This window comes from Neodothiora populina (assembly GCF_041146345.1).
Source record: "Neodothiora populina strain CPC 39397 chromosome Unknown canker_contig_5, whole genome shotgun sequence".
NCBI classification, from domain to species: Eukaryota; Fungi; Ascomycota; class Dothideomycetes; order Dothideales; family Dothioraceae; genus Neodothiora; species Neodothiora populina.
The window spans coordinates 300,808-324,368 of NW_027191405.1; the positions used below are offsets into that span (position 1 = coordinate 300,808).

Here is a 23,561-nt window from a genome sequence, read left to right on the forward strand (position 1 = left end):
AGTCTTTTCTTGTTGCAAGTTGCCAAGTCATGGCCAACAATGTGTCTTACTAAAATGGCAGGTACATGTCGAACATTGCCCTTGACAATGCAGACACAAGCTACTACGAAGGTGAAAGCGTGATACCCTGCATGAACACAAAGCCACTTTGATGGAACACCTTGTCCAGCATTGGATCTGATATTACTTTGATGCAAATGCCATCTCATGCCAGCAAGAGTCAGGAGGTCCAGTAGTCACATGTCTATAGGATAGTTATACAGCCGCACTGCTTCTGCGTAAGAAACATGGCTGCAACTGCAATTTTCTTGATGCTATATGAATGAGGAGTTGCGATCTGAATAGAGTCCATCATCCCTTTGGCTCGGAGTGGTCTTTATAAGGGAGAGAACAGAGTGGCGCCACAGGTCAGTAAAGGTGCACCTTGAAGTTTGATAGAGATCATCGAAAATATGCTGCCAGAGCCCTGTTGCGGACTAGGAAGGTGGACGAGTGCGGTGGATCATGTGAAGGGGTCGGTGACCATGGGCAGTAGCGACCCCAATGAAAGACCTGTAATGGGCATGTCTGGCTGGAAATAGTCCGACTACCATGCTTAAATGGCACATGTGTATTACTTCATTTGCCTACGCAGAACTTCTCGAATACCACGCCAAGAACCTCTTCAGTATCACCAGCATCGCCTCTACCAGTGATTCGAGCAAGGCAATTGGCGGCAGATCTAAGGCTTTCGGCGGCAAGCACGATATCCACCTCACCATCTTGTAGCTCCAGCACATCGCCATCGCCCTCGACTTCCATCAAGAATTGCTGTAGATGTGATTGGCACTCGTCGAGTAACAATCGATGACGCTCCGTCGCGCCAAGTGATTCCTGCCAGATAGAAGGGTCGGCATCGCTAGAGGAATCTGCGCTGAGTGGTGAAGTCATGGCATGGAATCTAGCGATGAGACCTGAGAGGAAAATATGGATGTTTCCGGCTTGTGGATCAGAGGATGTTTCTGCGTGCTTGCAGGATATGGCGAAGATCTGATCAGACTGGATTTTGGGAAGAGCAGCTCGGATCTGTGCCTCAATAGCAGCGATATCGAGCTGTGTATGGTTTAGGAGATCCAGCTTGTTAAGCACAACGATAACATTCCCACCTGCTTTGCAAAGCTCAGTGGCAGTCTCGACAACTTCTGGATCGAGCTTCAGAAACACATCTCCGTTGTCGACCTCGAGCGAGAGGACGACAATCACGACGTCGCTCTCAGCAGCTCTAGCTTTAGCCCTTCTCATGCCTTCTCTCTCTATCAAACCAATTGTCTCATGCATGCGTTCACTTGCAGACTTCAGTGCATCAAGGTTTCTCCTGAGGCCAGCAGTGTCACCTAAGCGGCATAAGTATCCTCCAAGATCTATGCCGACCTCTACAACATCTCTCGTAGTACCAGCTTCTTGGCTGACAATAGCCGCTTCTCTACCGACGACTCTGTTGAGCAAGCTGCTTTTGCCAGCATTGGGAGCACCGAGGAGGGAGATGCTGATACCATTTCTCAACAGCTCACCTCTCACGGCATTCTTGCTATGGGCATCCAGAAACACCAATAACGAGCGTACCTGCACGGAAACGGACGACGTCAGCTCGGCCGGTGACTCGTCGAAGTGTTGGTCTTCCGAAAAGTCTATCAAGGCTTCGAGCTCGCCTCGCGCGTACAGCAGCTGCTGCCTCCAGCCTTCATATCGTTGCGCGAGTTTGTTGGTCGTAGCACGTACGGAAAGGCGTCGCTGTTGCTCTGTCGATGCGGATAGCGTGTCGCCTAGTGCTTCGACTTGAGTGAGATCAAGTCGGTCATGCATGAAAGCGCGACGAGTAAACTCGCCAGCTTCAGCGTATCGAATGCTCCCTATTGTGGAGGAGCATTTGGGTATCGCAGCCAGTACGGCTTTTACTACAGCGATGCCCCCATGGACATGGAGCTCAAGCACATCCTCGCCAGTGACTGTATGAGGCGCACGGAAGTAAAGCAGCAATGCACTAGAATCTAATAATGACTCTGGAGATGGACTACAGCCTGGTTCATACAGACCCCTGACAGCTGCACGCCGAGGCTTTAGTGGCTTAGACCCAGGACAGAAGGCGTGATAGATGGAATCACAAGCGGGACCCGAAACCCGGATGACAGCAATAGCAGCACGACCCGGTGCAGTGGAAAGAGCATATATCGTCGGGTCCGCTACCGAGAAGACGGGAACTTGCGATGCTACATCGCCATAACATCTTGAGCCCGTGATAGCAGTGAGGTTCCAGCACGCACTGGTGGCCTGCTTCCCAGCGCCGCGGTACAGAGATGGGAATACGATCCTGCGGACAGGGACCAGGTTACTGTGAGTCACATTACGAATGCTGCTGTAATTGGGATTGGTGGTGCAGCAAGGGAAGAGTCCGACAAGCGAAGTCGGACGCCTGACAGCAACGAAGCATGACCTCGACGGACTGTTCATGAAACCTAGGTAGGATGGCGGTATCTTGTTGGTTGCATCCGGGACGGCGGAGGCAGAGTGCTGACCAACGTGAAACTCGGGGTTTGAGAAGCTGCAACGAACACTAAGAGCGGGCCGAGCCGAGAAAGGCCAAGATTTCGAAAGTTGGCGGAGGAAAGAACGAACTTTCCCTCAGAAAAGTTGCCGCTCGCTGATTTGCAGAAGTCTGCATCAACAAAAATTATTTGTTTGCGCTCGATTTTGCTTATCCACCACGAAAAAGTGTCAGCAAAGTACAGAATCAGCATAATCGGATATTACAATCCTCCTCTTTGAGCCAACGGAGATTAGACTTTTTTTTCTGCTCAGACGACCGCCGCGATGGCCTCTGATGAAATTGTCTGGAATGTCATCAACAAGCAGTTTTGCTCCTTCAAACTCAAGTATGTTCTTCTGATCAAGAATGAAATCACATGGACCAGAACATAGAATCTGACAGTCTTAAGGCTACCGACCAAAACCTCAAACTTCTGCCGTAATGAACACAACGTGACCGGTCTGTGCAACAGACAGTCTTGTCCTCTTGCAAATTCACGCTATGCCACCGTTCGCGCAGACCCAGGAACTGGTCGCCTATATCTCTACATCAAGACCGTTGAGCGAGCTCACATGCCCTCCAAGTGGTGGGAGAAGATACGCTTGTCCTCAAACTACACCAAAGCCCTGGAGCAAATCGATGAGCGTCTGAAGTACTGGCCCAATTTCCTGCAACACAAATGCAAGCAGCGGTTGACGCGCTTAACTCAAGTTCGTGTGCGCATGCAGAGACTTGCCAAGGAGGAGGAGAGACTGGGCGAAACGACAGTCGCCAGACTTGCGCCTAAGATCAGGAGAAGGGAACAGACGAGAGAGAGGAAGGCAGAGTCCGCTGCTAAGATTGAGAGAGCTATCGAGAGAGAGCTTATCGAGCGACTGAGAAGTGGCGCTTATGGTGAACAACCTCTCAACGTGGACGAGAACATCTGGAAGAAGGTCATGAGAGGACTAGAGAGAGGTGGTGAATTGGAGGCTGACGAGGATCTCGACGAGGGCGAGATGATGAGCGACGACGAAGAGTATGAGAAGGAATATGAGCGGGAAGGTGATGAGGAGTTGTCCGACGGCGTCGAATACGTCAGCGGTTCCGACATTGACGAGAGCGACGACGAGGGTATCGAAGACCTCGAGGACTGGCTCGGCTCCGAAGAAGACGGCAAAGCCACCGATGAACACGAGGATGAAGACGACGAAGACTCCGAGGACGACGATGAGGATGCTGCTGCTCTCAAGAAGAAGATGGCCGATCTCAAGAGGAAGAGACCACAGGCACCCGCCAAACCGAGAAAAAAGGGAAGCAAAAAGCCCATCGAGATCGAGTACGAGAGGGAGCCCGCACCCAGAGAGATGGTTCTTGCCAAATAGACGCGCCGTATCATTGGCGTTGGGAACGGTGGGCAATGTATGTGCATGGGAGGAGTACAGGCGTTGTGGCAGCGGTATATCCAGCGTGTGTTCTTTTGTCGGATTCTTCGCGTATCGAACCAAAAAAAAAGTATTTCATTCGCTGTCGAGGTCCCTCTCTATACACTCCAGCAATTCGTTACAATTTACTTGTGTTGCAAGCGGCAGTAGGGTATGCTTTGCTTTCCGATCAGTGAATCTAGTGCACATGCTTCAGGTGACTAAGGAAGGAGCGAAAGTGGCAGTTGCAGGTAAATCTCTTTTGCCCAAGTACCCCTGAAGTCGAGACAAAATTACAGTACGGTAGCGAGATCAATCGTCTTGATGGGTGGAAAGGGAAGTAAAGTCAATTCGATGCTAGAGATAACCGCATCACGACATGAAAAAGAAGTATGATTTTGCTAGCAAAATGAGTTGTTTTCTATATAGAGGACCAGCCTCTTCTAAAGATAAATCGAAGTGACTAGTCTAATGCAAATTTCGAGAAAAAAAAAGCACGATCTATTGTATAAGGAAAACCAGAGCAGAGAATGAAACAAGAACAGGACAGAAGAACGCCGAATAAATCCGATATGAAATCAATACAACGAGTAAACCAACGGAACATGTTCGAAAAGCGCGGATAAAGGCAAAATTGCGTGAGAGTCGAGTAGGCGCCGATAAAGGAGGGAAGAGAAACAATGTGAAGCCGTCGCAATGCATAAACAAGCAGATTCCATCGCTATGCAAGCCAGAGATAAACCAGTAGGAAAGACAAAGGAGACCGAAAGGAGCGTGGTTGTGAACGAGAAACGCCTGTGTATGCTGAAGGGAATGCGAGAGAAGATATTGAGTTGAAGTGGCGGACCTTCAAGAACGTCTGTAATCGCTGTAGTGCTGAGCGGATGCCGCATAATAGTCGAAGATGCAAAAAGTTGGAGAAGATCGCTCGAACGCTGCAGGGTAGATGAAAAGATGCTCAATGATGGTAATGATGATAATGATGATGACGATGCAGAAGAGTCTTTCCAACGAAGGAGAGCCAGCCTGCACAGAGGCAGAGGAAAGGATCAAGGACGATCGAATATCAGGCTGCTGACTGCAAGAAATGCGCAATCTAGTTGTAGCCGCCACGGCCATCGTCGTTGCCGTTGCCGTTCTTTGCTGATCTGATTCCCATGGTTGATGGGTTTGAGGGACGGCTGATTCCGCTGGACTTGACATCAGAGTGCGATGGGAGGCGGTTGTAGCCACCACGACCAGACTTGTTGTATCCACCACGGCCCATGATTGCTTGAGACTGCATGTTCGATGCAGACAAAAGTGTGTTTCGAAAAGGTTGAGAAATGGTTTTTTATGAAAAAAATGTGAAATGAGAAGAGATGAAACGCAATGGAAGCGTGTGATGCAGATATGCTTCGAAGACTCAGAGAAATGGTACTTGACTGTGGAAGTTGTTGTGTTGATGGAAATGAAAGTGATACTGGAAGTGCTGGAGGCACCTCCCTATATACCACATTTTCCATTATCTTGTGAACTATGCGGCGTCCCAGTTCGACCGTCTTCGCCAGGCACCCACCGTAGCAGTGCTGGTGTATTGGGTAGGAGGTCTATACTGACGGACTGCAACCCTTCTCGCCTGAACAAGTGTGCAGAGCCACCTTCGTACCTGCATCAAGAGAAGCCGACGTATATGGTCTTTCAGCCCTGCTCCAAGGGGAATCATGGTGACAAGAGTATGGGAATCGCGAGAAGTCAAGAAAAGAGATGGTGTCGTGACGGTGCACGAAGATGGGTCAGAGATCTTACTGGTCGATGATGACTGGCCTGAAAAGTAAGCTAATTCTAAAGATAGTCCCGCATATGTAGACTTAACCTCATTTTATCGGACTTTCTACCCAATTCGGAATCACGTCTTCCTTCTGCTATCAGAAAGTATAGCGGCACGATGACTCCGAATCCAAACTGATCTGAGCCACATGAGGAACGTGTTCGGGATATTCAGAGTGTTGATTGTGCTGACGACCAGAGAACTTACGGCCGTACATCGCAATCTGTCTTGACACTATTTGTGTTCTTTCCAGCATTTTCTAAACTCAGCAATACCACGGCAGGATACCATCGAACCAGAGTCGTACACTCGTACATGCGCGAGAAGTCTTCCTCCGTCTAGCAACACACATGAAGACTGTTAGATCCGCAGTGCGTCCGCCCTTTTCTGAGGCGCTCGACTCACAGCGGATGCTATCAACCTTGAGTCGTATATCATTCTCCAAATGGATCATGTAGTCCTAGATGCGCAGCAGATTATCTTAGCCTGTGTCTTCCACAGCAGATGTGAAGTTTCAGCCTTGGATAAGTGCATCGTTTTAGTTTATTTGGTAAGCATTGGCACAGCGTGTTGGGTCATGCTCAATTGAATTCCACCAGCTGTCTTTCCAGCGAATGTAGGTCTCGATGAGCTGAGGTTGATATCTGTAAGAGAGTCATTCAATCTCAGCTTTACCACTCGATAGCTCCAAGATTGTAATGTCTCAGTCTCACATGCGAAAGAGCGCTACGGGATCTGTATCTGTGGTGAACCGCATGAGGGGTAGTCATGTATCGATAAGATGCATCTAAAGAGCTCGGATTTTGTTTTAGCGATAAATTGTCTATTTTGAATCGCGATAGCAAGGCCACGTCAGATGTACTGTACCCCGAACAACTTGCCCAGTCTGGATAATAGGCGTTGCGCGCAAAAATGTGTCCCCCACCAGCAATCCCATGCCTATGACGCTGACCCCGTTAGGGTAGGGGTCCTTCCCTGCAGAATGAGTTGTCAGACAAATTGTCTGCAGGGCTGACCTTTGGAATTGAACATGGCATCGACCAACATACCTGATATGTGTACGCAGACCATTGGTTATGCATCTTTGCTAGACTTCTTGATCAGAAGAGATCATGAGGAAACGCTATCAACTGTCTTGTATAGCATTCTGGAGCCTCAAGTCCTGACCTCCGCTTGCGATACTAATAGTCACTCCACTTTCCTTAGCTTGGAATGCAAGCAGATCATCGCAAAACAAGCCTTACCAAAGCACTGGTAATATCTCCTAGGATGTTGGTGATAGATCCATCCAGCCGGGGTCGGAGTACAACGTCAACCGACCCTGTTTGTATACAGTGCATACGAATTTCCTAATCAAAGTGATGACTGTATTTTTTTTGCCTATGAACCATCCACACCCTAGATCCAAAAAGAGGCAATGATGCTGGGCACAAAGAATAGACGAGTATTTGTTGCTATCTGTCTGGATGCCTCGTGTCATCTTTGCACCGAGACATTTTCTGTTACATCATCCTAAGTATCCATACATTGCTGACGAAATGTTGAATCTTGCTGCTCTCCGCACCTTCTCCTCTTTAATTCTTTGCAGCCCGGAGTAATTAGATTTCGACGAGATTCGTCTAAGTACAAGGCCGATCTTCAACATGCAGAAGACCTGTTGGAGTATAGCCCGTTGGGTCCCCTCATCTTCACCCCGCAATTATATGAAGTAAGGTATGTAACCTAACACGACCCGTCCGACCCGAAACTCATGCTCAACATGTATTCAACTCGAGGAACATCGTTTCACTGGATGATAGCTGCTGCCAATTGCTAGGCATTCATCCTGCTTGGATATAACCAGGGTGTGATGTCTGGACTTGTTGGGGCACACAGCCGACTCGGTCGAACTATGAATATTATCGATCCCACTGTGCAAGGATCGCCAACATCCAATGTATGCTATCGGATGTGCTCTAGGCTGTCTTTTCTCGTTCTGTGCGGAAGATTTTTTGGTCGGAAAAAAATGATTTTCGCCAGGGGTTTGCTCATGTCTTCAGCTTCTGGGCTCTGCCTTTGCTTTGCATCTGTCTCTGCTTTTCTATTAATTGGCACATAAAGCTGAGCATATGCTGCGACTGCGTCTGTATTCGTATTCCAGATCTTCCTTGGTATCGGATACTTTCTTATACCATGGTTCTATTCTTGAAAAGGCACAAAAACAAGGATTCGCTCCAAGGGCCAAGCTTTCGGTGGCTTCATAAATTGGACGTGTATTCTGCGTCGTACAGATCACGCCAATCGGCATCCATAACGTAGGGTGGCATACATTTGTTATCTTTGCATGCTTCTGTTTTGCTTGGGTTTCCACGGTGTACTTCTTTTCCCCAGGTGACTAGATCGCTTCTCAAAGCGACTACAGCAGCAGCAACATAGCACAAAGAAACAAATGGCCTTGGACTTGAAGGTACTGATCATCTCTTTGAGGAAGGCGGTGTCACAGGCGGAGTACTCCACGCAAACGGCGGACGAACCGTGCGGCCTGGCCATCATTCTACACAACGAGATGTTGGTGGTCAGGACAAGGGTGGCTCCGATGCACTAGGTATCGAAGACTTGCGCGAGAACGACTCGGACTTTGTGAGTGCCGTTGCTTAGACCGTGTCCTGATGCTCGATCACACGAGTATCACGTAAAGCCAGTGTTTTGTGGAGTCCTGCTGCTGTGGAGTCCTGGTCCTGGCATCGGTCTCTCACCAAACGAGGTTGCGTGATGAACCGAAGCGGGTGGTGCTTTCATAATGTACAGTACAGTACAGTACAGTGGGATGATCCTTGATCAAGGCTACAGAGTCTTGAGGCATCTTTGCGCATGTTATTCCCGCTCATGATCTCTCCTCGCTTGCAATGATGGAGTACTCTCTGCGGCCAATCGGCTTCATCCCAAGGTCGTACCCCTGTCAGAAAATCCATGTAACAGCTTCGTTGCACTCAGAGCAGAACGATGCCGTTCGGTCCTTTTCTACATTGACCGTGACCGGAGTTGGGGTCACAGTGAACCCGTCGGAGCATCCACATGGAAGCAAGGCAAGGGTGCGAGAGCATGACAGATATCTCCGACCAGAGCAAGGTGCACTGTGGTGGGTCTGCTCGCCGCTTGTTCAAATCCGCTTTCTTGCTACGCCTACTGGGTATGATCCATGTTGATCGTTCGCCGTGATGTCGTCGATGGCTCACGTTGTGCGCCCAACCCGCCTTCGTTAGCGTGCCAGGCTTGCCGATGTGGGTCTTGCCAAATTTCTCCAGTGGGCCTCCACCTTACCTCCGCCGTGACCTCATGTGGGAAAACCTGGAGGATGCATGGAGCCGAAGTTTAGCCAACCCAAGGATCTTGACTGCTTTGAGCATGGGCGTCGGCTTCTATTCGAAGGGCACTTTGGTGATCGTTACCTCACACGTGCCGGCGTGATCTGACCTCCTCCTCTGGTTGCACTCGGGGAGTCGGCAATGTGCGGACTCTTAATCGTCTTGAGACAAATGATTCTAGGGACATTTAGTATCGCCAATCAGACTGGAACGCTGAACGGACTTGAATTGTAGATATTAGCATTTCTCGCTTGCCGCAACGGTACCTGTGGCATTACAGTTCCTCTAGCACCATTCATGGTCCTCCATCTCGGCAAGAGCCGTTTTGCGGCAGAGCAACCGTGGTTCGAAAGCATATGACGCGGTGAAAATACCGCGATTGCGGTCCTCCGAAAGCGATTATGCGGAAAGTGTTGGACTCGTCTCGATCCTGAGTCAAGGTCATAGCACATAGAGCATGGTATGGTCAGAAGGTTACTCCGTTAGGCATGGTCCCTGACCATGTGGCCAAGAGGCTCCAGTCAATGCGTCCTGACCTCCGCAATCCCCATGTTGATCGGAGCGTCCCATAGATGTTGCAGTGCATACCATATCTCCACTTGCCTCGCAATCCACGTCATGTGTTACGATTGTCGCAGGGAATTCAACGAATTGTGGGTCGAAAGGTGATCGGCCTCCATGCACGATCGCAGAACTTACGATGTTACAAGCCATTGGTGGTGAGGGTCTTCTGTATAAGAATGCCTTGTCCGCTGGTTCAAGTCAGGTCAATTTACCTCGGCGGTACACAAAATGCCTTCGATCGTCTCTTCCTTGTTGCTCGCTTCGGCGGGTCTGTCCGTGGCAGGTGCCAACTATACCCGTATCGATGGCCCTCTGTTCCCAGAGACCGTCTATCCCGGACGTGAAAGTGAGAACCCAGTGACCATTGCTGGTAGCAAGACCAACCAGACTAGTCCTCCCAAGTATCCTAGTCCTTGGGGCGAAGGCTTGGATGATTGGGCAGATGCTTATGAGAAGGCGAGAGCCTTTGTCAGCCAATTGACTCTGGAAGAAAAGGTCAACCTCACTACAGGAACTGGCTGGGAGTTAGACTCATGTGTTGGTCAAACTGGCAGTATCCCTCGTCTTGGTTTCAAGGCTCTCTGTCTCCAAGACAGTCCTACTGGAGGTGCGTCTCCTAAATGCTATAAGTTGCTTTTTAGTCGCGCAAATCTAACAGTGAACAGTCCGTGATACCGATTTCAACAGTGTCTTCCCTGCAGGTGTGAACGCTGCGGCAGCATGGGATCGTGGCCTAGCATACGCTCGTGGAAAGGCCATGGGTGAGGAGCACCGCGACAAGGGTGTCGATATGCAGCTCGGTCCTGTCGCTGGCCCCCTTGGCCGCGCTCCCACTGGAGGTAGAAATTGGGAAGGATTCTCTCCTGACCCATACCTTACTGGAGAGCTCTTTGCCACCAGTATCAAGGGTATCCAGTCCAATGGAATCTTGACAAGTGCCAAGCACTTCCTGGCTTACGAGCAAGAGCATTTCCGTCTTGCATACGAGGCTGTGCCTTATGGCTTCAACATCACCGAGTCTGTTTCTGCCAACTTGGACGACATCACTATGCACGAGATGTACTTGTGGCCTTTCGCGAACGGTGTCAAGGCCGGGGCCGCGTCCGTCATGTGCTCGTACAACTCGATCAACAATTCTCAGGCTTGCCAGAACAGCTACACTCTTAACTACCTCCTGAAGCAGGAGCTTGGCTTCCAGGGTTTCGTAATTTCTGACTGGTATGGTACCCACTCTGGTCGTGAGAGCATGCTTGCAGGTCTTGATATGACCATGCCTGGTGACCCAGAAGGTCAAAACACCAACACAGGTGCAAGTTACTACGGCTCTAACCTGACCATCGCTGTACTGAACGGTTCAATTCCCCAATGGAGAATCGACGACGCAACCACTAGAATCGTTGCTGCATGGTACTACGTTGGCCTTGACAACAAGACTACTGACATCAACTTCAACTCCTGGACCCTCGATACTTACAACTGGGAGCACTGGTTTGTGGGTGGCGGCGCTTGGAAGCAGGTCAACCAGCATGTAGATGTACGTGGCAGCCACGCACCATTGATCCGCGAGATCGCTGCCAAGAGTACCGTGCTGCTCAAGAACGTCAACAACACTTTGCCCTTGACTGGTTCCGAGAAACTGACTGCAGTGTTCGGTTACGATGCCATCGCTAACCCAGAGGGCAACAACGCCTGCGTTGATCGTCAATGTGACAACGGTACCCTTGCTATGGGTTGGGGCTCTGGATCTTCCAACTTTGCCAGTCTGATCACCCCTGACATGGCTATTTCCAACGAGGTTGCTGCCAATGGAGGCGCATACGAGGCTGTCACTGACAACTACGCATTGGCCAAGGTCGGTCCTCTGGCTCGCAGAGCGGACGTCTCTCTCGTCTTTGTCAACGCCGATAGTGGCGAGGGATATATCGTAGTCGACGGAAACTACGGTGATCGCAACAACCTTACCTTGTGGGGTAATGGTGACGCACTTATCGAAGCCGTGGCTGCAAACAGCTCTAACACTGTGGTTATTATTCACTCCGTTGGTGCTGTGCTTATGGACAAGTACAAGAACCACGACAACATCACTGCAATCCTGTGGGCCGGTATCCCCGGAGAGCAATCAGGCAACGCTATCGCCGACGTGCTCTACGGTCGTGTCAACCCAAGCGGTAAGCTGCCTTTTTCTATGGCGAAGAACAGAGAGGATTGGGGAGCAGATGTGCTCTACAAGCCCAATGCTGGCACCGGTGGTCCTCAGACCAACTTTAAGGAAGGTATCTTCATCGACTACCGCGGACTTGACAAGCACAACATCACTCCAACTTACGAGTTCGGATACGGAATCTCGTATACCAACTACACTTATTCCAACATCAAGATCAACAAGCACGAGGTCAGCGAATACACCGCAGCCACTGGCAAGACCTCTTCTGCTCCCACCTACGGTACCATTGACATGAACCCTGCTGCACACGTTTTCCCTGCCAACTTCACCAGAGTTCCCATGTACCTCTACCCATGGATCAACTCCACCAACCTGAGCTCTTCATCTGCCGATACCGACTACGGCAAGGACGTCCCTCTTCCTGCAGGCGCATACGACAACTCATCCCAAGCCATTGTTCCCGCTGGAGGTGCTCCAGGTGGTAACCCTCTGCTCTGGGACGTCATCGCAACCGTCACTGTCGACATCAAGAACGTTGGCAAGGTCGCCGGTGAGGAGGTTGCTCAGCTCTACGTCTCTCACGGCGGACCTTACGATGCTCCTCTTGCGCTCCGTGGTTTCGAGAAGGTGCTCATTCAGCCCAACCAGACCGCCACTGCCAGCTTCGACATCCTGAGACGCGACATCATGAACTGGAGCCCCACGCAACAGAACTGGTACGTGTCCAACTACACCAAGACTATCTACGTCGGTGCAAGCTCGAGGAATCTTCCTCTTTCGCTTAAGTTCTAGGCTGGAGTTGGTAGTCACGGAGAGTCTGCTTTGGCAATGAAGCAGGATTATCTGTAATTTTCTACACGATTATGATTTTTACGAAACCCGGTTGTAATAATCATTGGCTCTACATAATGTACAGTAAAGATAGACTTTGGTATATAGAAATTTTACGCATTGAAATTTATTCCGAACCATGCTTTTTTTTCCTTCCATCCCACTATGGTTGGAGGGCAACCCTGTTCTCACCTCTTCGTGTGCATACAACATTACAATATTTTCTTCCTCCTTTTCTCCTACAATACACACGACTTCCACACCCGTATAATACATCTGTGTGACAAAAGTACTATCTAACAACACCTACATGGGAGCCTTCGCTCAAAGACCGCATCTAGGTACCATATCAGAATCCAGCTATGAAGACATGCACTTCCACCACCCCGACACGCGGCGTAAATTGGCAACTATCCTCCCCATCCACCCATGCCCCCGCCTCGAACCCACAATTGATATACAATATCCCCATAGCACAAGATATTAACCTCCACCTTCTCGCTTTCCTCCCCACTTTTACTGATCTCAAGTCCCACAGTCTACGAGCTACACACGCCCACCCACCCATCTACTCTTCAGACTCAAAGCCTCATATCCATCACCAGTATATCTCGCTTGCACGATTGGAAAAGGCTACGAGTAGACGTTTACGTGACGAGTCAAGCGACTGAAAGGGTGTTGAAACACAGAAACTTTAATGCGGTTTGCGATGCGCCACTTACGCCTTTCCCGCCGGAGGCTTGCGTGTGCGCCCAGCCGGGCTTGGGCATGCTTAAGGTACCTGTACCTTGTCTGACCTTAGGTTTGCTGCACAGGAAGTATCAGCCTTTGTTTGTCTGCGGGAGCGGATAAGCGGGCATCGAGCGGGCGCGAGCGCGCGGACATGTCTTGGTTGTGGATGTCTTCGTGTCTTGTGTCTTTGACAAGAAAACCCAAGGCGGGCGGGTTTGTGCTTGAGTGAGTTATGCATTGGTGGCTACATGGTGTTTGAGATATACTGAGATTATGCGAGATCGTCGTGGCTGGATGGGCCGATCGCTGCTCTCTTTTCTTGTTACTGTGGAGGTGTCGTGGGTGCTGTAGTTTGCGCGGAAGGGTTCATGTTTGGCGATCAGTAGAGAGATTTTCTCTTTGTCATGGCGTGGTATGGAGATTATCAAAAACATTTGCCGAGTTTTCTACCGGCTACAGGCAGGGTCAGGTACAGTTCACCTATTATAGCTAAGGTTGCAGATTCGCAGTAGACTCAGGTACCGACTCCGAGGGCCGTTCCCCATTCTTCGCTAGAACACGGTGTGGAGCGGAGAAATACCTTTGACTGGGGACATTGTACAGTGGAGTACGCGCCATAGATCGCATGGTGGACGGTTCGGCTACGTGATGCAGTACGGGCACTGTGAGCAGTACAGTGTCCATCTGGGGACTTGACTTTGTTTAAGCAGGTTGCTAAAGAACATAATAAAGTCAAGCTTTGACAGCTTACTTGACCTCTTCCGATTCTCTTCGGAGAATCCCAATCGAGGTTGGTATGGTTTCTCTACCTTATGGCTGGTGCTTCCAAGCAGAACAGACAATACTGTAAAATTGGCTTGGCATTCGAGAAGAGGTAAACTTCCGCGACCGATCTTACTGATCATGGTTCCTTTGCTTGCGATCAAGTGATCTTGAAGGCACTCTGCACACTTCCATAGCTAGAAGAAGGATTTGTTGTCAACCAAGGCCTCCACTTCGGAAATGTTACATGTACACTCACCCGGTGATACAATTCTTTTGCGCAAGTGCAACACTTGCACTTCGCATATAACATGCCTTAGCCTGTTGGCATGCAAGGGTTGTGCAGTTAGGACTTTTGATGCTGCTCTTTCCCTGAAGAGTATTAAATGTCGATGCTAGAGTCGTGTTTTACTCAATCTGCTCTGAGACCAGATGCCAGAATGTCGCGTTCAGAGGGGCCGTCTCAGGCCAATCGATAGAGCTGGCGTGCGTTTCGCGAGTGTTATATTCGATACGCCAAGTCGGTCCTACTGATGTCAAATTAGGAAAAGAGTTCACGTCTGCATAGAAGGTAAAGGCATCGTAGATGTTCCAATCGCCTTGGTCTACTGTATACATCCGGTAACCGCTGTTGAGATTGGTAAGAGGTGTCACCGACGGGCCGACCCAAGCGGTAGTCAATGTATTCGCAGAAGATATGTTGGTGCCATTATTCGCATACCAAATGTAAAGGAAGTCTTCGTGAGTATGTCCGAAGAAGACGTTGCGGACAACCTGTGGTGCATAGCGGTCAACGATCTGATAGAAGAGATCGGTAGGGTTGGGCATAGGGTTGGTCTGTAGCGTAGTTTTAGTAATGGCCTTTGACTCTCTGCACATCTGATCTTACACCATCCCATCCACTCAAAACATGACCTATGATCCACACAGGTTCACCGGAGTCCTCAGCGGCTTGGAGCTCTTCGATCATCCACTCAAAACTGTCCAGACTTGTCGAGTTTTGTGGTATCGATGAAATTCAAGAAATTGGATTTGTACCAGAAGCCAGTATTGAAAGCAATGATACGCAGTCCGGCACTGGTCTTCACAGAATATTCCCCGTAGTGTGTTCTGGCATAAGATGCAGCTGTAGCATTGAGCCATCCTTCGTGTTGCCATAGACTGGCCACATGGTCGAAGTTCCACGACATCTGCTGAGATAGATTACCGGGTAGGCTATGTGGTGCGTCGATAGCTTCTGGATTGGTGTCATGATTTCCAAGAGCTGGAAATACCGGGACGTTATGAAGATATCGTTTCAGCAGTCCATACAAAGAGGTTTCCGCGTATTCTACGTATGCCCTAGACAGCTCGTCTTGACCCTCGTGACTAACGAGGTCTCCTGTATATAGAGCAAAGCCAAGGAGATCATTCTCGCTCGTCCCAGTCATGGGCGCAATGGACTGCAAGCTCCCAAGAACTAGATCGTACGGTGAATCACACTTCCATGTTCCGTACAGTGGGCTCGCAAGAGAGATCTGTCCGCTAGAGATGTCGGTGTTCGGGTTGTTCCATCTACAGCATAATGAACTCGTACAATTGGCCTCGGAACCTGCTCCGTAACACGGGTCGAGATGTATGTCGGATGAATGCAAAACACGAGTGCGGTTGCCATTGGCAGTCCATTGCTTTGCATGGTCAGGCTTGGGCTTGGGGAACAGATCGGTAGTGTTCAGCGGAGAGGTCAGCGGTGCAGGGCAGAAAGTCGAACCGCCGAAGGTGGAGCATATGTATTGTCCGTCCAAACCTGAGACATCTGCAAGACCAAGTACTTGAGTCCAAATTGCGCCAAAAGCGTTGGCGTTAAATTCTTCCTCGCAGGTGGCATTGGAATGAAGCTTGTATTGCTGGCAAAGAGTGATCATCACTTCAGGTACCATCTCAGGGGCAAGCAAAGCTGCTTGCTTCGCAATGCCGAGACCAGCGATGCATCTCGAGCAATTGGTTGGGAATTGAGAAGAAACGATGATTGCTTCGATTTGAGATACAGCACTGCTAATGACTGCTTGCTGTCCAGCACGGGTGAGATTTGCGATAGCTGACGGGTAGTACAGAGGATCGCTGGTAACATTTTCGGGGATCGTGAATGGATCAGTGAGATTTCGCGGGAATCTGTGAGTGTTACAAGAGCTGTTATTTCTCTACATGTGTACTACGAACGTGATGTTTAAGATAGGGTCAACAACGACTGGCTACAATCAAGTCAGTAATTTTCTCAACAAACCATGGCTGATGAGTCTGGAACCTCTGGTTCCGCAGTGGGGTTCGGTCGTGTCCAATACGACGAGAAAGCTGACGTGAATGCAGATGATACAACATAGGAAGGAGATGCGCCCGAAGGTATGTTCTGAGCAATAGTACCAATTGCCCAGGATGCAAGAACGATAAGGCGATAAGTACGAGCCATGGTTGGATGCAATCTGCAAGCCAGGAGAATCAAATGCATGGCGAACGTTGTACTATATATCTTTACGAGTATCTTTGAACAACTCCATGCCCCGCTTTATCTTGATTAACCTACGATTTCTACGTGTAAACCTCAAGAGTAAGGTTATTTGCACTGTGCAAGCAACCAGGATGGCGGTATAGAACACGTGGGCCGCAGAGTGAGGGTGCATCCTGTAGCGTGACGTCATGAAATATATAATTATGTCTTTGATGGGCGATGAACAACCACGTGCATCCACATCATAGAAAAAGTATACGATATTGAGAAAACAAAGCTTCGTTGCTATCGAAGTAGAAGGAGGTGGTAAAGAGGGAACTAGCCCCAGAGTAACTAAAGAATCAAGCCTCGCAACGAGGACTCAATTCATCTGAGCCATCATCAGTCTACCTCAGAGCGCCACCCAGCCAGTGGGGACGTCATATTGGTGAAGACATGATGACAGCGGAATGAAGAGAAGAAGTAAAAACATGAAGAGGATGTGAGGCGGGAGTGAGCCAGAGCTGAGTGACAGGTGAAATGTCCACGTCAGTCTGCGAAGGTGCCGTGTTTGGCTCGTCTAGAGCCCGGCTGCAATGCAATTCAGTCAGTTTCAGTCTTGCGAAAGTCGATAGTTGGGAGGAGAAGTGTACTTACAGGCAAAAGACGAACCCTTGCACCTTGTGCTCACTCCAAGCTCAGGTAGTCGACGAGGTCGGCGGCGTCATCCTTATGGAGCGTGTCGCCGTCGTCTGGCTTGTCGACTTCACCTGGCTTTTCACCTTCACCAGGGTTTCTTCCTTCACTGGGCTGCTCGCCTTGACCGGAGCCCTCGCCTTGACCAGACTTGTTGCCTTCACCGGAGTTGTTGCCTTCACCAGAGTTGTTGCCTTGACCACGGTTGCGGCTTTCACGAGGCTGATCGGCGCGCCTGAGATCAGCGTACCTGTCATCCTCTTCGGCTTCGCTAGCCTCGTCCTCCTCACAGTACTTGTCAAAGGCCTTGCAGTCCTCTGGGTTAGAGAAGTCGACGGCGCCAAAGTGAAGCTGCAAGAACTTGATTCTGGTGATGCCGGGCGCAAGGGGCGCGCGGATGCGACGACAGAGTCTGTACAGCTGCTCGAGAGTGACACCGTCTTTGTTGGTCAACTGACCGTGCATGGCGGAGCCGTGGATTTTGGCGCCATAGAAAGGGTGGCCTTCGTCGAGACCTCCGTCGCTGCAGGCGATGTAGGTCACGGTGTTGACGGGTGGATGGGTCAGGAACATTTTGCCCCATGGCGCGCCCTGGTGTTTCGCGTACAGGTTGGCGGCAGTGGTGTCGTACGAGAATTCATCTTTGTTGTCTCTTGGTGGTGGAGGAAGACCGAACCTAGAGGAAAGCATGATGTTGGCGCAAATGCTGAAGGGGATCTTCTCGACACCCTTTTTGGTCTTCATCATTTTGACCTCTGCTTCGTGGATTGGGGCACGGGTGACATAGAGCTTGTTGAAGTCTCCGTACATGTAGCCCTTGGGGACTTTGAAACTGGGAAAGAAGTCATTCAACATGGAGTTGATCTCGAGAGCAACACCGCCTGAGGTGAAGAGATTCTGAGCCACATCCTCAGGGGCAACACTCGCGATGATTGGGACAGGGCGGTCTTTCTCGTCCATTTTGTCAATGACAGTCTGAGGAATGAGTTCACCTTGGAGAGTGCCTATGAAGTCTCCTGTAAGTGGTTTGGCTGGGCCAAGTTTTGATGTGAGGTCGTATTGGTAAGGGAAGAGCCAGGAGTGGTCTGGGATAAGCTCCTGAATGTGCCATTGTAGGGACTTGTTTACGCCGAGGATGCCGAACAATTCGCTCAGGGTAAGCTGCGAAAGAATCATAGTGCGCAGCTCGTAGATTCTGAAGACGCGTTCCATGGCGCTCATCTTATTCTCAATCTCTGGAGGCAATTCTTCCATCTATAGATTGATTAGCTGGAATCCACCCTCCGTAATTCATTGTGACGAAGGTTACACGTATGATAACGCGTTGAGCAGCGCCTTGTGTAGGTGCAGCGACCTGGTTATCCCACTCATCATCAAAAGGCGATAGTTCCGCCTACAAGACTGTTAGCTTAGACAACATCGTACGACAGAGATCGTGAGGGCAAGTACCATTGCAAAGACGCGTTGTGAGTTGATAATTGGCTACAAGGCAATAGAGACTTCGGATTGAACCTGATCTAGAAGGATAGAGATGTATAGCTTATGCTGGTGTTCTGGAAATGTAGGAAATCAAGACAAAGACTCCTATAGAGCGTGGAAAAAGAGCCAGGATCCCAATAGCAGTGGATAGGAAGAAGTGATGATGCGGCTATCTCTGGAGGCTGGATGGCACAACAAATATTGCCTCTCAGATGCCAACTACATGGCTGGCTGTGAGACAGCGATACTACTAGCCGATGGCGCTATCGCGCTAGCCGGCGCATGGACATGTTTTTGGAAGGGTTCAACGAGGATGGCGCATAGACAGATGGGGAAAGGAGAAGAAACGCTTTGCATCTACTGAGTTGATACCCTCAGTGAAAGGAGGCCTGATTGCACACTTACGTCGTAAGAAGCTGTCGCTTCATGTATATACTTACCAGAGTGTAGCATACTTGTCGTTCATGCCTCGATATTATGTAGCAAGCTTGAGTATGCTGCTGGTGGTCAAGCAGCGATGTGAGTTCCCTAAGTTTTGATCCTTCATGCAGCATATAAAGAAGCAACGGCACAACAAAGTGATATATCGAAAGAGCCTTACGAAGATGGATGTTGAATTTGGAGCATTGCTCATGAATGCCTGCCCCATCGCTTCCAGAATTTCCAGTCCAAGGCTTCTCTCATCTGACCATTTCGACCTCTCATACGCCAGAAGTAAAGCGGCACTCCAGCAACAATGAAGGCAACCACGATCAAAGTCTGAAGTGGTTGCGCAAAGACAGCTCTGCTCAACAGGAAGAGGCTCACACAGCAGAAGATGACGGGCGTCGTAATCCAGCATCTATAGGGTCTCTCCAGATCCGGTTCCTTGACTCTCAGTACGATGAGGCCAAGGACTGTGAAGAAATAGAAGGTGTAACCTGCCACTCCATAGAATGTCGTCAAAGTAGTAAAGTCGCCGATGATGACATAGATCATGGTCATGCCAGCATTGAGTATCATTGCGTAAGCTGGAGTGTAGAAGAATCCCGCATCGTCGGCAATCAGTCTCATCCATCGTGAGTGGCGAGAAGGGCGCATCGGCAGTCTCGCTGCAGTATCTTTGCTAAACCCAAGTCGGCCGAAGAAAGCAGGAAGAAATCCTTCCTTTCCGGCGGCATAGACAAGACGTCCAGAAGTGAATGCAGTAGCGTTGAGACTTCCGAAACAAGATCCGCAAACGACGAGCGCCAGGAGAAAAGAACCGATGGGCCCAAGAACAGCATGTCCGAAAGCCACGGCGACAGTGTTGGAGGAGTTGATCGTTGCCAGTGGGAGGACAAAGAAGTAAGCTACATTGGCAAGAAGGTACGACAAGACAACAAGAGCAAGTGAGGTGTGGATGGTGCGAGGCAGGTCTCGCTTCGGATTTACGAACTCGCCAGTCACATAATTCACCTACCGATAGTCAGCGATCCATGGTAGATTCTAAGTATGATACGACTTACATTGTCCCATCCGTCGTAGGCCCACAGTCCAGCATACAGGGCGACAGCCCAGCTACTCGGGTCGGTTTTGGTGCCATCGGTCCAGTAACCCGGCGACTTCCAATTTGCAGGAGGTGAGTCATGATAATGCCAGCCGGTGATGGCCACGATGATACCAGTGATAGTCACACCGGCCAAGGCAACGAACTTCAGCACTACAAAGACGTCGGTGCTCCGAGTACCAACCTTGGTGGAGAGGCAATTTAAGAAAGTGACAAGGACGAGGCCAAAGACAGCTACGGCTTTGTTGATCCAGACACTGGCATCTACTGCGTCTGCCCCGATGATTGCCCTCACGAAATATTCACCGAATATGAGGGCGATGATGGCAGCTGAGCCAGGCTTGAGGACGACAACTGCACACCAAGTGAACAGAAAGCCAGCCCATTCACCATATATCTTACTCAGATACACTTGCGGCCCGCCATTGAGGGGAATGGCTCCTCCAAGCTCAGCATAGCTTGCCGCCCCTGTCCAGGCCAAGAGTCCAGCAATAAACCAGATGAGAAGAGCAGCACCCGGAGCTCCAGCATTAATGTTGACTTGAGCTGGCGACGAGAAGATGCCGGATCCAATGATCAAGCCGACGACGAGTGACAGCCCTCCCTTCCACAATGTCAGACTCTTGTGCTTTTCCAGACTGCCCTGCTCCGCGCCTAATCCATTCGCTGCTGGCGCTCCTATCGCTGTATATCCAGCTCCAGATGTCGATAGTGGAAACAAAGCAGGAGCGAAGTCGAAGGCCGAGGAGACAGAATATGATCGTGCATGGCGGTTGGTCGGGCGGCCACTGGTCAAACCGCGCTCACCGCCAAGATCGTCGTCGGCATCGTCAGAGAAGGAAAGCCTTCGGGATGAGGGAGCGCCAGAAGAAGACGAATCTACAGAAGAGCGGGCGCTGTGTTGCGACGAGGCAAGGGATGCGAGTTCGAGGCTGTCACGAGGTGGCGCGAGGCTGCGACCAGCCATTGGTGGCGTGGCGTTGTTTTGTACGAAGCACCAGGTTAATTGAATAGTCTTGATTGTCCAGAAAGTAAAGACATGCTCATCCTTCGTCCGCCTCGTGATTAGATGGTCGTGGATTATTATTATTCGATGGTCGTCACAGGCCCAAACAAAGCACGCTTTTGTTTCCAGATGCGGCGTTTAGGGGTCACATATCCAGTATAGGGGTTTGGCTTACCGCCGATCAAGTGGTCAGAGTTGAGACATTCAACAGTACTGTAGTGGACGATTGATGTCTGGCTATAGCAAGAAACTGTGAATTATTATTCTACAGGACACAACGTACTGGCTTGGTAGGGGAGTCTGCTGTAGTATGTGAGGGGATTGCAATATGAAGAGCTGGGAAGCTAATGATGTCTCACGTCTTTGACCTGAATATTGCCATACTGTACTGTACGACTCATTTAACCCGATTAGGGATTGGAGATATTGCATGTACGGTACAGATATTACACAGTAGTTCTATAAACTACGGTGCTGTAATGCTGACTTCGGCTTTCTGCCTTTGTACAGTACCTCAGGTAAGATGGTATGGACATGTACCATAAAAGCATCATTCTCACTAAATATTTAACTGTACGGTGATACAAGAATTGTCATCCTCGTTTCGGTTGCCGCTACACGTTAGTGATCGATAGAAATAAGCGTGACATCTACAGCACCTCTAACCTTACCGTCTCACCTTCATGTCACAACATTGCCTCTCACAGTAGCACCGTACAGTTGTGTTTTGTGCTAGGTCCAGTGGCGTATCATCACAATGCGATTTAGAGCAAGCATTCAAAACATCCACGTCTTCACAAGTACGCCTGATCCGCCTAAACTGCTCCATTCCATGGAACTAATATAACATCAGAATTGACGGCTTCTTTATCATCCCTGGGCAATGTGTCGTGGTTGCGACTTGACGAGAACGACGTTCGTTTCACCATAGTCCCCGAGCAAGGTAGCCAAGTGTGGGCGTAAGTACGCAAGCCATCCACATTAACTTCGGACTGAACATTGACATGCTTCTCAGAGTACTGCAAAAGGTTTGAGGACATGCATCATTCGTGTCGCAGTTGTCCTTGACTGACATCACAGGATGCAATATTCGAAACTTACACGATTCAATCCGCAGCCGAAGCCAACACGATCAATCTTGAGGTCCCTCTGCAGACATTACATAGAGCCTTGAAGTCGGCCCAGAATGCTATCGCAGCATCCATCAGGCTGACCAAAAAGAATGGTGTACCATTACTTTCACTAACTATTACGACTTCCATCAACCCTGGCGCACATGCAGCATCAGCAGCTCCAGCTAGCTCTTACGTTGCAGACGGAGATGGAGACTCCAGCGGATTTCCTGGGTCCCGCAATGGCGGCGAGCTACTTATTGACGATGACAATCATGAATACCATGGAGAGGACCTAAACCCCGACTATCGCCCTGATCGCGAAACCACCATCACTCAAGACATCCCCATTCGTGTACTTGCACCTCAACATGTCGCGGACCTTCACGAACCAAGATGTCGTGAACACGAGGTCCAGATATACCTGCCTCCGTTATTGCAACTCAAAAGTATATGCGATCGCTTCACAAAGCTTGCCCTGTCCACTTCCAAAGCTGCGGCACAAGTCTCTGGGTTTCGTGGGAGTGCTGCTTCAGTGCCGAAGTTAGAGCTGGCGGCGAACATGCATGGCTGCTTACGACTGAGTCTAAGGACTGACGCCATGAACATCAGCTCTACCTGGACAGGACTGACAAACCCCGAGCTGGATCCTGGTCAAGTAGATATAGCCACGCACCCTAGTACCAAGATGAAGGAGTTAGGCGATGCGGAAGGTAGAGGCGAAGAAGGTTGGGCCATTGTCAGGATCGATGGCAGAGACTGGAGTCGAGTGCTTGGGGTAGGGAGGATGGGAGGTCGAGTCATTGCATGTATGTGTTGTGTTGAGGTCTGGCATCGTTTCGGCGCTTTACTGATTGATATAGGCTTGTCTCACGAGCATGCTTTGGTCATGTATGTTTGGCTCCCTAATGATCAAACCGGAGATGACGAGTCTGTCTTGACGGTAAGTATACGCTTGTGTGAAAACTGTTGACTGTGATACTGACTTCTCTTGAGTACTATATCAGCTCTTACAGCGCATAATGCCTGTGGTTAAAGCAGCCATTAGACGTAAGGAGCTGTAGGAATTCCTCAATGAAGGTCTCTAGGCCTTTGCGCAACAG

The 23,561-nt window shown here is 49.8% G+C and overlaps 5 protein-coding genes across 6 annotated transcripts, besides 2 other annotated features; 2 read left to right on the forward strand and 3 right to left on the reverse strand.

The window, feature by feature from the left end:
• Nucleotides 1–618: 618 nt before the first annotated feature.
• Nucleotides 619–2,487, reverse strand: AAFC00_005111 (uncharacterized protein; the record flags this gene model as incomplete). 2 transcript variants are annotated; one of them, XM_069344853.1, is made up of 1 exon in its annotated part: nt 619–2,487. In XM_069344853.1, the coding sequence occupies one exon, from the start codon at nt 2,485–2,487 to the stop codon at nt 619–621; it is 1,869 nt and encodes a 622-aa protein (XP_069202677.1). The 2 variants fall into 2 exon arrangements, with proteins under 2 accessions (XP_069202677.1, XP_069202678.1); XM_069344854.1 differs by having other exon boundaries at nt 619–1,842.
• Nucleotides 2,488–2,847: 360 nt separating this feature from the next.
• On the forward strand, nt 2,848–3,927 carry AAFC00_005112 (uncharacterized protein; the record flags this gene model as incomplete). Its single annotated transcript, XM_069344855.1, has 2 exons — nt 2,848–2,909; nt 2,973–3,927. The coding sequence occupies 2 exons, from the start codon at nt 2,848–2,850 to the stop codon at nt 3,925–3,927; spliced, it is 1,017 nt and encodes a 338-aa protein (XP_069202679.1).
• A 5,985-nt stretch (nt 3,928–9,912) lies between these two features.
• On the forward strand, nt 9,913–12,640 carry AAFC00_005113 (uncharacterized protein; the record flags this gene model as incomplete). Its single annotated transcript, XM_069344857.1, has 2 exons — nt 9,913–10,291; nt 10,350–12,640. The coding sequence occupies 2 exons, from the start codon at nt 9,913–9,915 to the stop codon at nt 12,638–12,640; spliced, it is 2,670 nt and encodes an 889-aa protein (XP_069202680.1).
• Nucleotides 12,641–14,333: 1,693 nt separating this feature from the next.
• Nucleotides 14,334–14,370: a sequence feature (Short protein (AAFC00_005114, KAL1306408.1) was converted to a misc_feature.).
• Nucleotides 14,371–14,432: 62 nt separating this feature from the next.
• Nucleotides 14,433–14,479: a sequence feature (Short protein (AAFC00_005114, KAL1306408.1) was converted to a misc_feature.).
• A 668-nt stretch (nt 14,480–15,147) lies between these two features.
• On the reverse strand, nt 15,148–16,619 carry AAFC00_005115 (uncharacterized protein; the record flags this gene model as incomplete). The annotated part of the gene is made up of 3 exons (XM_069348599.1): nt 15,148–16,324; nt 16,373–16,404; nt 16,458–16,619. 3 exons carry the CDS (start codon nt 16,617–16,619, stop codon nt 15,148–15,150), a joined length of 1,371 nt encoding a protein of 456 aa, XP_069202681.1.
• A 2,823-nt stretch (nt 16,620–19,442) lies between these two features.
• Nucleotides 19,443–21,307, reverse strand: AAFC00_005116 (uncharacterized protein; the record flags this gene model as incomplete). The annotated part of the gene is made up of 2 exons (XM_069344858.1): nt 19,443–20,249; nt 20,300–21,307. The coding sequence occupies 2 exons, from the start codon at nt 21,305–21,307 to the stop codon at nt 19,443–19,445; spliced, it is 1,815 nt and encodes a 604-aa protein (XP_069202682.1).
• Between the last annotated feature and the right edge of the window lie 2,254 nt (nt 21,308–23,561).